Raw genomic sequence first — 15907 nt, forward strand, 5'->3', positions numbered from 1 at the left:
AGAAGTAGCTAGGGAGAGGGAAGTCTGGGCTTCCCTGCTAAAGCTGTTGCCCCCGCGACCCGGCCCCGGATAAGCGGTAGATGATGGATGGATGGATGGATGGATGGATGGATGGATGTGTGTTCCCCTTATCATCATCATTTTAGCTCATGTGGTACATTTTCTGTACATATCAATTTTGACACATTTAAATACCATTCAGACTCTGTAAACGATGAACCACTATTATATACCGATCTGTCACCAAAGTGTCCCAGTGAAAATCTCATTGTGTAAATTTCACATGAAGACCAAGTCCTGTTCAACATAAAACAAGGAGGACGAGAAAAAAAAAAAATGGATGAACAAGCCGTCTTCAGTGGTGATGTGGCTTTGAAAAGAAGCATCAAGGTTTTGTGCTAGCATTGATTGGTAAATGAAACTCTTCCGACTACGCAAAAACTGCCCCAACCTATGATGCTACGACAACAACCACGCTTCACCGTTGGCAGGGCATGGTCTTGTTTTGGTTGTGAGCGGTGTTCCATTTGCGCCAAACATCCCTTTTGGAATTATGGCCGCAAAGTTTAACCTTAGTTTTATTGGGCCGTAACACATTTTCAAACCGGGATTAGGGATTTTTCAGGTCTTTTTATCCACCTCGACCACTACAGGAGATTTTTGTCACATATACGACTAACCAGCCAGTACTTTCCTGAAACTCCTGCAGCTCCTCCAGTCTATCCGTCGACCTCTTGGCAGCTTCTCTGATCAGGTCTCTTGTCATTTTTTCAGATTTTCTTTCTTTCTTTTGAAGCGGATGGTTTGGGGGGGTCCCAGGGTCCGACATTAGCGGTAGCCCGACAGCCCTGGACCGGCTTGTAGCTTCGACGCTGGCCCGACCGGGCGGGTATAAATTTCACAAATACAATCAAAGGACGGCATGATGGACAACTGGTTAGCACATTGGCATCACAGTGCAGAGGTGCAGGGTTCAATTCTGTCTCCAGCCTTCCAGAATAGAGTTTGCGTGTTCTCCCCCCGTGCCTGCGTGGGTTTTCTCCGGGTATTCCGGTGTCCTCCCACATTTTAAAAACATGCGTGGCAGGTTCATGGAACAATCAAATTTCAAATTTTGAATTACTTGTACATATAATGTTTTTATATGTACAGAATTCAAAAAAATATTTAAGATAAATGATGAAAAAATAAACTTATAATCACCTTTTAATCAACAAAATTCCTCGAAAACTAGCTAAATTAATGCAACAAATATTACAGGACTCTTTATAATGTCACTGCTCACTGGACTGAATTAACAAACGTTGCGGGCATCTTGTAGCCATACTTTGCCCAACAATACTATACACTGTGTATATTCACAATTTTTTTATTTGTTTGTTTTACTGTACAAATATTTACCAAACCAAACATTCAAGCCTCATCTCACTCCAGACATCCGAAGCTCTAAACCTGATTGATCAGAATTCTAGACCACAGAATATCCCAGCTGTGGCACATGGTGAATGTCTCTTCATTTCCAGCAAACATTTTGCACTCAAGAAATATCAAGATACGATAATATCAAAATGCCTTTGCGTGTAGAGATAAAAATCATTTTGGAGCATGATCTAAGAGGAATTCTTATCTTTTACAACCTTTTTATGCTCTGCAGAATCACACAGTCATATTCTGATAAAACATTTACAAGATGAGTGCAGTTTATTATATTCAAAAGCTTAATGTTTTCCTCATTTCCTGAGTTTTGTCCTTTGCTGCAAAAGGGCACAGCTTCATAATTTGGAGCGTCGGCGTCAACACTATTTTTGTGCTCTCGGATCTCACCTATACGAGCCAGAAGCCATGAAGATGAAAAGGGAAATCGGTTTGATTGGTGGTGTGGCATTTATTTCGGGAACTATGATTGGATCCGGGATATTCATGTCACCGCAGTTTGTGCTGGCCTACGTGGGAAGTCCCGGAGCGAGTTTGTTGATCTGGGCCCTCTGTGGAATTGTGTCCATGTTTGCAGCCATGTCCTACACCGAACTTGGAACGCTTATTCCTGAATCCGGCGGCGACTTTATTTACATCCTCCGGATCTTTGGGCCTTTTCCTGCTTTCTTTGCAGCAATCACTTCTATCGTGGTTATCAAGCCTTTTGGCGCTGCTGCAGTGGCACTCGGCCTCGCAAAGTATGCAACTGCTCCCTTTTACGTTGGATGTGATCCCCCGCAGCTGTTGGTGAAGTGTGTTGCAGCTCTGGCCATACTGACCGTTGCCATCATCAACGTCATGAACGTACGGATTGCTGTCAGAATCCAAGTTGTCTTTCTGGTGGTTAAGGTCTTAACATTGATGATGATCGTCATCGGAGGAATTGTGGCAGTCACACAGAGCCAGCGAGCCCTTGTGCAAAACTTGAATATTGACGATGCATTTAAGGGCACTCGGTACTCCTTTAGCACTCTTGGAATGGCTTTTTATCAAGGACTGTGGTCATATTCTGGCTGGTCCTATTTAAACACTGTCATTGAGGAGCTGAAGAAACCCCAGGTAAGACTGTTAAAAAAAACGTGGATTTTTCATCAAAGTCATTGTGTTATTGTGAATTCAAGCATTGAACAAATGTGATATTCTGAATTACCACATGAACGTTCCATTGAAGAAAAGTTAAACCCGTAACTGCAGTCTTTTTCTTTTTTGATGATATACATATATAGTGTATGTATGTGTATTTATTTATTTGTTTGTTTGTTTATTTATATACAGTATATATAATGTGTGTGTGTGACAGGGGTCACAACTGTGACGGGGTTGAGCTCCACGTCGCTGCCGCCTCAATAAGACCAGACACTGGGATGTGGCTTTTTCTCTCTTAAATTACTGCAACACAGTATGGCGGGAGGAATAGATAGTCGCGGGGGTATTCGGTCTTAGAAATAACTGCGCAACAGAAAAGCACTATTAACTCAATGGGTAAAAACTTCAATTCGACAACTTAAATCACGATACAAAAAGCAATGTGCACTCAGAACAAATTAGGAAACTAATTAAATACACAGCACTGTAGAAAAAGGGAAAAAAAGTGAAATATTGTCATTAAATTAGAAATGAATCTGGACCGTCAATGAAATGCGACCTACTCTGTGACTTTCCTGGTAGCTCTGCCTGAGCTACGGCGGGAAGCTGGTGCCACACTGTGCGCTGTTGCGTTACTTCCATCACAATTTTAAAAAACTTAATGTGTCACTCTGTTACACACACACACACACACACATATATATATATATATCCCTAATTTCTCGTGGGGGTCATGTTCCAAAAAGAACCAGTGGTAAGTGAAATCCGTGAAGTAGTGAACTTTATTTTTTTGCAATTATTATACAATGCTTAACTGTGTATACAATGAAATCAACCCTGTTTTCGGTCCAATTACCAAAAAGAACAAACGTTTTCAACAAATAACTATACTGTAATAGTTTTTGGAAATACTGTACTGTCGACACGCGGCGCCGCCGACGTGTTCTGATTTAAAGAGTTAAAAGCATTAAAAACAATGCACTAAAAAAAAATCTGTGAAGCAGCTAAGCCGCGGAAAGTGAACCGCGTTACAGCAAGGGACCACAGATATACTGTATATATATCAACACGGGCTGTACCACCGGACCATATCTGAAGTGGCCGATCTCAAGAAGTCCTATCAGTGGCTAGAGAGGGCTGGCCTGAAGGACAGCACAGAGGCACTCATCCTGGCTGCTCAGGAGCAGGCCTTGAGCACCAGAGCCATCGAGGCCCAGATATACCACACCAGACAAGACCCAAGGTGTAGGTTGTGCAAAGAGGCACCTGAGACGATCCAACACATAACTGCAGGGTGTAAGATGCTGGCAGGGAAAGCCTACATGGAACGCCATAACCAGGTGACTGGCATAGTCTACCGAAACATCTGGGGGGAGTATTGGCCTGGAAACCCCAAGGTCAAAATGGGAAACGCCTCCGAAGGTGGTGGAGAATGACAGAGCGAAGATCCTGTGGGACTTCCAGATCCAGACTGACAAGATGGTAATGGCGAACCAACCAGATATCGTGATCATAGATAAAGGGCAGAGGAAAGCCGTTGTAGTGGATGTAGCGGTCCCAAGTGATGGAAACATCAGGAAGAAGGAACATGAGAAACTCGAGAAATACCAAGGGCTCAGAGAGGAGCTGGAGAGAGCCTGGAAGGTAAAGGTGACAGTCGTGCCTGTTGTAGTCGGAGCACTCGGGGCAGTGACCCCCAAACTAGATGAGTGGTTGCAACAGATCCCGGGAACAACATCGGACATCTCAGTCCAGAAAAGTACAGTGCTGGGAACAGCAAGGATACTGCGCATTACCCTCAAGCTTCCTGGCCTCTGGTAGAGGACGCGAGCTGAATGAGGGACGGACACCACCCGAGGGGTGAGACGATGATTTTTTTTTTTTTTTTAATTCCACTGGCATTTAGAAAAAAATAAATGTTAGAAATTTATTAATTAATAATTCCACTGCCATTTAGAAATAAATAATGTCTCACTGAAACGACACACATGTCCTCACATTTACCCCTTTCAGGGACAGCATTTACTACAGTGGACAGCTTCTCATGTTGTCAGGTTGCAGGGTCCATGAAAGGGTCAAATAATAGAAGTCTCACTCCTTTCTTTGTGTTCTTTCATTTGTTGCAGGTGAATCTTCCGAGAGCAGTTGTCATTGCTGTCTCGCTGGTGACTAGCTTGTATCTGCTGGTGAATGTCAGCTACCTGACAGTAATGACACCTAAAGAGCTCATTTCATCCAGTGCAGTGGCCGTCACATGGGGGTGAGTAGCAGCACCCGACGAAGATGTTTCACTTCTTTAACTTGATTTCTTCTGTAAAACATGAAAAAAAGTTTGTATATCTAAGCTTCACCTACAGTCATGACATATACAGTCATTTATTTTTAACCAATCGTCAGTGTATGGGCTTGACTTTTTCGAAAAACGAAGAAACACAATGAACTGTTGTCCTGAGCTCACCCGTATTAGCCACTAAATTGCGCGAGCTCGGGCCACCCTGGCTGACACTGTTACTTTTTAGATTTTAATATATAATTTTATGTTGAAACCAATCTGGACACAATAACTACATAATGTTAACTGCTATGTCTAATTTATTTTGATTTACAGTGCTCAGATTTTAAGAATTGTTGTGAGTTACAAAGGAATACACTTTATGTATAATATGATGACTTCCTAGATGTTGCAACTATTTTTTACTTTAGTAGTAAGAGAGCAGTCAATAAAATAAGAAAGCGATTGGTGGTCCTTTACACGTACTGTGCACTTAAGCCCATTTGGGGTTCCGACCCTTTGCTCAGCAAACCTTGTGAAAATTATGTGGTGAGGAAACATTGCAATGAACGTGAAACTTTTCTACCCACAGAAACAAGGTATTAGGATCCTGGGGGTGGATCATGTCATTAGCTGTAGCTTTGTCAACTTTTGGGACACTAAACGGGTCATTCTTCGGCGATGGTCGTGTGTGCTTTGTTGCTGCACGTGAAGGACACATGGTGAGAATCTAGCTGTTTTAAAATGAAGAGATGTGTTTTCCGTTGTTCTCCACATTGAAAAACAATTCGTTGGTGCCTTCGCATTCTTGCTTCCTGCTGCTTGGAGTGTAAATGTATGTGCTGCTTTGTCCGGCTTTTGCTTGCATTCTTTCTGAAGAAAAACTCTTTTTATGCATTGCATTTGTGTGGACTGTGTTCTCAGTCCTGACTTTAAATTGAGTTTGGCGCACTCTAGCGTTCAAATTGGAAAATACACTAAATCGATTCCAAATTCAAATTGGATAAGCTGCCTATTCCTGGGAGTTAACCGTGAACTTATTCATTTGTTTCGCAATTGACATGGCCCTCCTGTACATCAGTTATGTATTTTATTTTAGGCCTTGGCTCAGTCCAACAGTGCACATCTTAAAAATGCATCGTGTCGTCACAACACAATACAATCGTGTGCGTGTGCGTGTGCGTGTGTGTGTGTGTGCTCGCGTGTGTGTGTGTGTGTGTGTGTGTGCGTGTGTGTGCGTGAGTGTGTATTTAAATAAAGGTTATTAAGCTATAAATTTCAAATCAGAGCTCGACATTCTATAAACAAATAAACTACTGTATAAACCTTCCAACAGTCGAGGGTGTTGAATACTTCAATACTTGATTGATTACCGGTACTCTTGATGAGGACACAAGAAACAACAGTACATCTGTGGTTAAATGTGAAGCTCTCTCCAGGATGCTAATCAATTCCATTATGGACAATCCGAAGACCTCGAAGCACTCGATACAAGCCACTAAAAAGTCACTTGTCCATAATTTGTCCCCTTTGCAAAGAATGTAGCTCTGCTGTCACATTTGTGATGTATGACGGAATAACGTGTTGTGTGTGGTTTCTAGCCAGAAATTCTGTCCATGGTTCACGTGCACAGACTGACTCCATGTACAGCACTCATTTTCACCACTGCGGCCGCCTTGCTGGTGCTCATCCCTGGAGACTTTCAGAGTATTGTCAACTTCCATAGGTGAACACAGGTTCAGAATTCAATGTCTTCAAAACTTTTTATGTGAACTAAAATCCATCTTTCTTGTGTTTGCAAGTTTCCTTGCCTGGTTTCTCGATGCCATTGTGTTGTCTGGCCTCCTCTACCTCAAGATTAAGAAGCCAGAGCTCCCAAGGACATACAGGGTTAGTGCCACCCCTCTAAGCAATAACCTCCAATTCCAATGAAGTTACAAGACCGAGCACAATGATTTGCAAATCCTTTTCAACCTACGTGCAAGTAAATATGGTGCAAAAACAACATATTTAACTCTTTTATTCCCCATGACGTAAAGATATGTCAAAAAAGCCACTACAGCCGGCTACGCATGACTAATTTAGACTTTTTTTTTCATCAAAGAGTGCAGAAGGGTCTGGCGCAGCCACTGACCAAGCACCAGGCTTGTCTGCTTTATAAATCATTTAAAATCTGCCCAGCAGGTGGCAGCTGTTGGAAGGGATAAACCAGGATCATGCTGCAGAGCAAAGCAGAAGTGGAGATTTAAACAGAAGTGCACACATTCCCTGAACTCATTTCACTTCTCTTCATGTCATCAGTTCAATAGGCAGATAAATATTTTTGTAATCAAAAGCCCATTTGTGGTGGTGTTTATGTAGTTGGAGAAGTAAAGTCTTATTTATATGTTTGAGATGTCACAAAAGCAAAAAGATCGTGCTTTTACATCTTTGGAGTATATTCCATTGAATAGGCAGAAAAGGGACTTGCAAATCATTGTATTGCTTTTATTTAAACTTGACACAGCGTCCCAACGTCATTGGAATTGGGGATTGTAAAATAAAACTATATCCAACAAAAAAACATAAATGGATGTGTTCCTTCAGGTTCCCATCATACTGCCCATACTGGTCCTCATCGCAGCAGTATTCCTCGTGCTGGCCCCCATCATTGACGATCCTCAGATCGAATTCCTCTATGTGATTTTATTTATCTTCAGTTGGGTCCTCATCTACATCCCTTTCATTCATTACAAGCTCTACCCAAGCCTGTTGGCCAAGTTGACCATTTTCCTACAGCTGTTTTTGCAGGTCGCCCCAGCAGAGAAAAACCTGTAATGCGGACTGAAAGACTCTGTTTGGTTTTCCCGTTGTTTACTGGCAATTTTGAGCCTAATGAAACTTCATAGTTGAGACCTTAAACATCTGTTTTTTCTCCTCCAGTCATGTTCTGTCTAAAGCTAATTGCAGTGCTGTTCATGTAACTGTCCATGCACTGCTAAGCCAAAATAGACAATCACACCTTTTAATATTAATGGAATCATCGTTCCACGATTTAAGTCTAACAGAGATCTGATGTTGTCACACTGGAAAGGAAAAAGTTGCTTATACATGAAGGTGATGACATTACCTGATTTTGTCCACTTGTCTTCTTTGATTTTGCACCCCAAAAATAAAGACTATGTTCCGCTGTGATTTCCTCACACAAAGACGCAAATTGATCTGACCGTGCTCGGCTGGCGGTTGGCAACCTGCGGCTCTTGCTCATTTCCAGCCAAAATTTTGCATTCAACAAATGTCAAATTGCCTTTGCTGAAAATCGAAGTGTAGAGATAAAAATCATTTTAGAACATGATCTAAGAGGAATTCTTATCTTTTACAACCCTTTTATGCTCTCCAGAAACACGCAGTCATATTCTGATAAAACATTTACAAGATGAGTGCAGTTTATTATACTCAAAAGCTTAATGTTTTCCTCATCCTTTCCTGAGTTTTGTCCTTTGCTGCAAAACGGCACAGCTTCATAATTTGGAGCGTCGGCGTCAACACTATTTTTGTGCTCTCGGATCTCACCTATACGAGCCAGAAGCCATGAAGATGAAAAGGGAAATCGGTTTGATTGGTGGTGTGGCATTTATTTCGGGAACTATGATTGGATCCGGGATATTCATGTCACCGCAGTTTGTGCTGGCCTACGTGGGAAGTTCCGGAGCGAGTTTGTTGATCTGGGCCCTCTGTGGAATTGTGTCCATGTTTGCAGCCATGTCCTACACCGAACTTGGAACGCTTATTCCTGAATCCGGCGGCGAATTTATTTACATCCTTCGGATCTTTGGGCCTTTTCCTGCTTTCTTTGCAGGAATCACTTTCATCGTTGTTGTCAGGCCTCTTGGCGCTGCTGCAGTGGCACTCGCCCTCGCAAAGTATGCAACTGCTCCCTTTTACGTTGGATGTGATCCCCCGCAGCTGTTGGTGAAGTGTGTTGCTGCTCTGGCCATACTGACCGTTGCCATCATCAACGTCATGAACGTACGGATTGCTGTCAGAATCCAAGTTGTCTTTCTGGTGGTCAAGGTCTTAACATTGATGATTATTGTCATCGGAGGAATTGTGGCACTCACACAGAGCCAGCGAGTCCTTGTGCAAAACTTGAATATAGACGATGCATTTAAGGGCACTCGGTACTCGTTTAGCACTCTTGGAATGGCTTTTTATCAAGGACTGTGGTCATATTCTGGCTGGTACAATTTAAACTATGTCATTGAGGAGCTGAAGAAACCCCAGGTAAGACTGTTTAAAAAAATGTGGATTTTACATGAAAGTCATTGTTTCCTTACGAATCAAAGCACTCAACAAATGTCAGTGTGACCACATGAAGGTTCCACTGGACAAAAGTTATACACGTAATTGCAGTCTTTTTCTTTTTTGCTGACATTTATTTTATCAATGGCAAACAACACCATCATAAATGAGTTGAAATGTAACAACCTTCACTCCGTGTTTAACGGGGACAGTAAAATTCATGTCATAACACTTCTTGCCTTTGAAGCACTTTCTCATATTAAAAAAAAAAAAACTTCTTCCAAATCAGATCATCCTTATCAGATTGACTTTAACCTCATGCGCAGAGGCTCAATTGAGACAATGATAGTGCGCACTATCTGCGCACTACACAGCGCAGTGTGTGCTGATTTGATTTCAAAAAGTGAACAGTTTCACTTCAACATGGAGTTCATCAAAGAATTCCAAAATAGTCGGACCGATTTTTGACCAATCCAGGGTGTAGTCTGCCTTTCGCTCAAAGTCAGCTGGGATAGGCTCTCGCTCCTCATGAATCTAACCAGGATAAGATGCATTGAAAGTGAGTGGATCGATGGACTGACCGAGGGATAAACACTCATTTGGTTACAGAAGCTAAGAACAGAAGTATGCGACACTATGGAAAATCCCCAGGCAGGCGAAAATTCGCAATTTATGGACCAAACTTTAAGTCAAGTCAAGTCAACAGTATTTATAGAGCACTTTCAAACAGCCATCGCTGCATACAAAGTGCTGTACATGGAGCGATTTAACATATACAATAAACAGTAAGACGAATCAGTAATAAGTAATAAGTAATAAGGCGGTAGAAAGCACCAAGCAGTAAAACCAATAGCAAATCTAAGTCATGCTGAGTCAAACGCCAAAGAATACAAGTGAGTTTTGAGGAGGGCTTTAAAGATGGGCAGCGAGGAGGCTTGCCGAATGTTCAGTGGGAGGTCATTCCAGAGAGATGGACCAGCCACAGAAAAGGCTCGATCCCCTCTGAGCCTCAGTTTAGTTCTTGGTACGTCTAGCAAAGACTGGTCCACAGACCTGAGGCGCCGGGCAGGGGTGTAGGGGCGTATGAGCTCAGAGAGGTAAGGTGGCGCGAGATTATTCAGAGATTTGAAAACAAAGAGGAGGATCTTAAAAATAATTCTAAAATGAATGGGGAGCCAGTGAAGGGATACCAAAGTAGGAGTTATATGCTCCCTCTTACGAGTACCAGTCAAGAGGCGAGCAGCGGCATTCTGTACCAGCTGAAGGCGCTTGATGGAGGACTGGCTGACTCCAAAGTACAGGGCGTTGCAGTAATCGAGCCGGGATGTGACAAAGGCATGAATTACTGTCTCAAAGTGTTCATGTGAGAGGAAAGGTTTTATTTTGGCCAGCTGTCTAAGGTGAAAGAAGCTGGATTTAACAACGGCACCAATTTGCCGATCGAGTTTGAAATACTTTACAGTATTTGAGGCAGATGTACTCACCATTTGGCCAGTAAAAATGAATAAATGAATGAGAGGATGTAAAATTAATTCCCCTGGCGTTAAAAACTATATTAAGTGTTAAAGTGTGGGATAAAGTTAAAATAAAAAAGTTAGGATACGTCGAACGATACACTTTTGCCAATGTCTCACTGAAACAACACGCATTTACCGGTAATCACATTTATATAATAGAAGTCACTCCTTTCTGTCACCAACAGGTGGCACTGTAGGGCTCCTCCTACAGCGGCATACCTGTAGGTCAGTCAACTATTTGTAGGTTTTCTATTAAAAGGATTCCATGCCAATCCACTCAGTATCGGGTCATTGTTTGTGTTTATGTCATGTTTTTTTTGTTGTTGTTACTTTGGTTTTAGGACTGTTTTATTTAGGATTTAGTTTTTTCAGTGTTTTCTGAACACATTTTTTCAGACCATTCTGCTTTTGTTTGCGTTCATGACACGTTCCTTGTGTTCTTTCGTCTGTTGCAGGTGAATCTTCCGAGAGCAGTTGTCATTGCCGTCTCGCTGGTGACTAGCTTGTATCTGCTGGTGAATGTCAGCTACCTGACAGTAATGACACCGAAAGAGCTCATTTCATCCAGTGCAGTGGCCGTCACCTGGGGGTGAGTAGCAGCACCCGACAAAGATGTTTCACTTCTTTAATTTAATTTCTTCTGTAAAACATGAAAATAAGTTTGTATATTTAAGCTTTACCTACAGTCATGACATATACAGTCATTTATTTTTAACCAGTCGTCAGTGTGTACCGTGAGACAATGGCATGGGCTTGAGTTTTTCGAAAAACGAAGAAACAAAATGAACTGTTGTCCTGAGCTCACCCGTATAAGCCACTAAATTGTGCGAGCTCGGGCCACCCTGGCCGACACTCTTACTTTTTAGATGTCAATTTTATTTTCAAACCAATCTGGACACAATAACGACATAATGTTAACTGCTATATTTAATTTATTTTGATTTACAGTGCTCAGATTTTCAGAATTGTTGTGAGTTACAAAGGAATACACTTGTATAATATGATGACTTGATGACTTCCTAGATGTTGCAACTATTTTTTACTTTAGCAGTAAGAGAGTAGTAAATAAAATAAGAAAGCTATTGTTGGTCCTTTACATGTACTGTGCACTTAAGCCCATTTGGGGTTCCGACCCCTGTGGAAATTATGTGGTGAGGAAACATTGCAATGAACGTGAAACTTTTCTACCCACAGAAACAAGGTGTTAGGATCATGGGGCTGGATAATGTCATTATCTGCAGCTTTGTCAACTTTTGGGACACTAAACGGATCATTCTTCAGCGGTAGTCGCATATCCTTTGTTGCTGCACGTGAAGGACACATGGTGAGCGTCTTGCTGTCCTAAAATTAAGAGATGTTTTTCTCCACAATTAAAAGCAATTGCCTGGTGCCTTTATATTCTTGCTTCCTGCTGCAGAAAGTGTCGACCTGCCTGCCGCTTGGTCCTGCTTTTTCTTGCATTCTTTCTGATGAAAAACTCGTTATAAATTTCAGATTTTCCGTGATACTTTTTACATTGTTGGGACTGTCCATTCATTTGCAACACCGCTTATCCTGAAAGGGGGTTGGGGTGCTGGGGCATATTCAAGTTGATTGGAGCAGAAAGCAGCGTACACCCTGAACTGGTAATCAGTCAGTCGCAAGGCATTTATTGAGACAAATAACCAGTCACACCAAGATCCACACCATCACTGAGTGGGAACCGATCGCACGCTGCCCGCTCACAAGTCCGGCGAGTGTACCAACATTATTCATTAATGACAGCATGAGCACGGCCTGCCGATTAGCACAAAACAGCTATTAGCAATGAAGCAAGATGGCTCCTTTCTCTCCTGATGAATATCACAAACTCCAGAAGATGGCACAGCTGGAGACAAAAATGCTCCACCTCAAAGTCTTTCATCATTACAACACCCATATCACTTTTGTATAATCCAGATCTTAAATGATTTTGTTTTTCTAATATCATCAAGTCATCATGCCTTTCTGGCAATATCAATCAATGTCACTATATTCCATTTGTGTGGATTGCGTTCTAAATCATGACTTTAGAGTTTAGTGCACTCTAGCGTTCAAATTGGAAATTACTTTAAATCAATTCCAAAATAAAAGTAAATAAACTGCCTATTCCTGGGAGTTAACCGTTAACTTATTCATTTATTTCGCAATAAATCCAACACCATCACTGGCGCTCCCGTTACATGATTTATATATTTTATCTTAAACCTCGGCTCAATCCAACAGTGCACATCATAAATAACACTGCATCGGAAGATGAATGAATGAATGTGAGGTGTGTGTTTTAAAGGTTATTAAGTTTTAAGTTTCACATGAGAGCTCGACATTTTCCAAACATAGCATATCCTTCCAATGACTGATTTCAAGAAGGGGTTTTGTTGGTTTTCGCATTTCAAACGTAATCAAAAAACCAACGTGGTGCTCCAAAGAGGTGATCGAGTTTATTGCAAGCAAAGCCAATTACAAGTAGTGTGTCACTCCACGTTGTTGTTCGATGCAAAACTGGAGTGTAAAACAATTGATTAAACAACAAATATCCGCCAGCTAAAATGTTATCACTCACTAAGAGGCAGACATGCTAGCCAAAATTAGCAACGATGTTACAGTAAAATATTAAAAAAATTCAAACAGCCGAGCGCATTGTATCCACTTATCGGAGTTAATGTGGTCCGGGAAACTTTCGGGAAAAGTGAAAAACCCACTCGTGCTGGTCATTGGTCGATGTCACGCAGGGAAACAATCATGTGCCTTGAATGAGTGCCCCTTGCATATACAGTACAGACATGTACCAAACCTCTGAGTCGTTCTGCATTTGTTTTCTGAATACAGTACTTTGGGGGAAAAAACATGAGGTACTGAAGTGAAGCGCGATACGTGAAGCGCGATTTCGCGACATTTCACTGTACTTAAATTCTTAAATGGTTCCTCTTACTGAAGACACAGGAAACAACAGTACATCTGTGGTTAAATATGAAGCTCTCTCCAGGATGCTAACCAATTGCATGATGGGCAATCCGATGAGCTCGAAGCACTCGATACAAGCCACTAAAAAGTCACTTGTCTATAATTTGTCCCCTTTGCAAATAATGTTGCTCTGTTGTCACAGTTGGGACTTGTGAGGGAATAACGTATTGTGTGTGGTTTCTAGCCAGAAATTCTGTCCATGGCTCATGTGCACAGACTGTCTCCATGTCCAGCCCTCATTTTCACCACTGTTGTCTCCTTGCTGGTGCTCATCCCCGGAGACTTTCAGAGTATTGTCAACTTTTACAGGTGAACACAGGTTTGGAATTGAAACCCTTGGAAACAAGCACAAGGTACCACTTTGTGTGAACTGAAATCCATCTTTCTTGTGTTTGCAAGTTTCCTTGCCTGGTTTTTCTATGCCACTGCATTGTCTGGCCTCCTCTACCTTAAGATTAGGAAGCCAGAGCTCCCAAGGACATACAGGGTTAGTGCCATCTATCACTTTACCATCTAACCTATAACCTCCAATGAAGTTACAAAACAGAATACAGTGATTTGCAAATCCTTTTCAACCTATATGGAACAAAAAAATATTTAACTCTTTGATTCTCCATGACGGAAAATATGTATAAACAAAAAAAAGCCACGACAAATGTCTACCCATGACTTATTTCGACGTAATTGTTTTTTTTTTTCATCAAAGTGCAGAAGGGTCTGGTGTCGCCTCTGACAAAGGATCAGGCCTTGTAAATCTTTTCAAAATCTGTCTGGCAGTTGGCAGCTGGTGTAATGATCAGCCAGGATCATGCTGCAGAGAAAGTAGAAGTTGAGGGGATGGGACGCATGGACGGAGTTGTGAAGTAGCGTAGTTGGGTGAGTAGTTATTAGAAAATGTATTAGAACTAGTAGCGATGGAGAAATCGAAACAATCCGTGAGGATTGCTTTTGGGGAAGAAAATCTTCAACTATGACGCGGGAGATGGAGTTGCCGAAAGCAGCAGGGCGCTAAAAAGCAGCCATCAAAAGAGGCTCCGTGGGCACTAACATCATCTACCAGTCTACCTCAATCAAAAGCCACACCTCAGCAAAAGTACCTTCACAAAATGAAAACAGAATGAGGTGTAAGACATGTGTGACACCTGTACCAGGGCAATTGCTTCATTTGATATCACACAAAAAATGTGTGTGTGTGTGTGCGTGCGTGTGTGTGTTTGTGTGTGTGTTTGTGTGTGTGCGTGAGTGTGTGTGTGTGTGTGTGTCTGTGTGTCTGTGAGTCACATTTTGCAAGTGTTACAACAGTGTTGCTTGCTGAAAGAGCACAAGTCCTAGAGTGACTTGCCAGCAGTCCAGACCTGTCTCTCACTGATAATGTGTGGTGCATTATGAAGTGCTTAAACTCAACAATGGAGACAACTATCAACTAGTGGCCAACTGAAGTTGCACATCAAGCAAGAATGGGGAAGAAATGCATTGAAAATCTCCAACAATTAGTGTCCTCAGATCCCAAACTGTTTCGGATTGTGTTGTCAAAAGGAAAGGTGATGTAACACAGTGGTAAAAATTCCCTGTTCCAGGTTTTTTTTGGGAATGTAGTGCAGGTATCAAATTCACAATGAGTGCCTATTGAAAAATAATAATAATAATGATAAAGTTGATCAGTTTGAACATGTATTTACCTTGTTTTTTAAGCACTGTATATTCAAATGAATGTAGGCAGGAAAAGGACTTGCAAATCATTGCATTGCTTTAATTTATACTTCACACAACTTCCCAACTTCATTGGCATTGGGGTTTGTGAAATAAAACTATATACAACAAAAAAACGAAAGTACGAGTGATACACGGATTGATGACTCTCAACATCTGTGCTCTTTACCTTTTTTTCCGTCAGGTTCCCATCATACTGCCCATACTGGTCCTCATCGCAGCAGTATTCCTCGTGCTGGCCCCCATCATTGACGATCCTCAGATCGAATTCCTTTATGTGATTTTATTTATCGTCAGTTGGGTCCTCATCTACATCCCTTTCATTCATTACAAGCTCTGCCCAAGCCTGTTGACCAAGTTGACCATATTCCTACAGCTGTTTTTACAGGTCGCTCCAGCAGAGAAAACCTGTGATGCGGACTGAAAGACTTTCTTTGGTTTAAAAAGGATTAGCTTACACCTACCTAACAACATAATCAGGGAGCTATGATTAAAGGTGTGAAGTAATTTCAAACAATTACAAATGAAATATTTCTATGCCACAATGAAACAAAATACATTAAATAAAGCATGAAATAATTTC

The 15907-nt window shown here is 41.6% G+C and overlaps 2 protein-coding genes across 2 annotated transcripts; both read left to right on the top strand.

The window, feature by feature from the left end:
- The first annotated feature begins 1773 nt into the window (after window positions 1-1773).
- On the top strand, window positions 1774-7651 carry LOC127615167 (b(0,+)-type amino acid transporter 1-like). Its single transcript, XM_052086750.1, has 6 exons — window positions 1774-2535; window positions 4689-4822; window positions 5427-5556; window positions 6436-6560; window positions 6637-6724; window positions 7421-7651. Exons 1-6 carry the CDS (start codon window positions 1843-1845, stop codon window positions 7649-7651), a joined length of 1401 nt encoding a protein of 466 aa, XP_051942710.1. The 5' UTR covers window positions 1774-1842.
- A 658-nt stretch (window positions 7652-8309) lies between these two features.
- On the top strand, window positions 8310-15907 carry LOC127614455 (b(0,+)-type amino acid transporter 1-like). The gene is made up of 6 exons (XM_052085782.1): window positions 8310-9097; window positions 11088-11221; window positions 11827-11956; window positions 13799-13923; window positions 14014-14101; window positions 15509-15907. Exons 1-6 carry the CDS (start codon window positions 8405-8407, stop codon window positions 15746-15748), a joined length of 1410 nt encoding a protein of 469 aa, XP_051941742.1. The 5' UTR covers window positions 8310-8404; the 3' UTR covers window positions 15749-15907.

This window comes from Hippocampus zosterae, chromosome 14 (assembly GCF_025434085.1).
Source record: "Hippocampus zosterae strain Florida chromosome 14, ASM2543408v3, whole genome shotgun sequence".
Classification (NCBI taxonomy): Eukaryota; Metazoa; Chordata; class Actinopteri; order Syngnathiformes; family Syngnathidae; genus Hippocampus; species Hippocampus zosterae.

Coding starts and splice junctions, on each gene's coding strand:
- LOC127614455 (XM_052085782.1), top strand. CDS start 8,405: ATGAAGATGAAAAGGGAAATCGGTTTGATTGGTGGTGTGGCATTTATT. Junction 11,957..13,798: donor CTGCACGTGAAGGACACATG/GTGAGCGTCTTG, acceptor TGTGGTTTCTAG/CCAGAAATTCTGTCCATGGC. Junction 13,924..14,013: donor AGTATTGTCAACTTTTACAG/GTGAACACAGGT, acceptor TGTGTTTGCAAG/TTTCCTTGCCTGGTTTTTCT.
- LOC127615167 (XM_052086750.1), top strand. CDS start 1,843: ATGAAGATGAAAAGGGAAATCGGTTTGATTGGTGGTGTGGCATTTATT. Junction 5,557..6,435: donor CTGCACGTGAAGGACACATG/GTGAGAATCTAG, acceptor TGTGGTTTCTAG/CCAGAAATTCTGTCCATGGT. Junction 6,725..7,420: donor AGCTCCCAAGGACATACAGG/GTTAGTGCCACC, acceptor GTGTTCCTTCAG/GTTCCCATCATACTGCCCAT.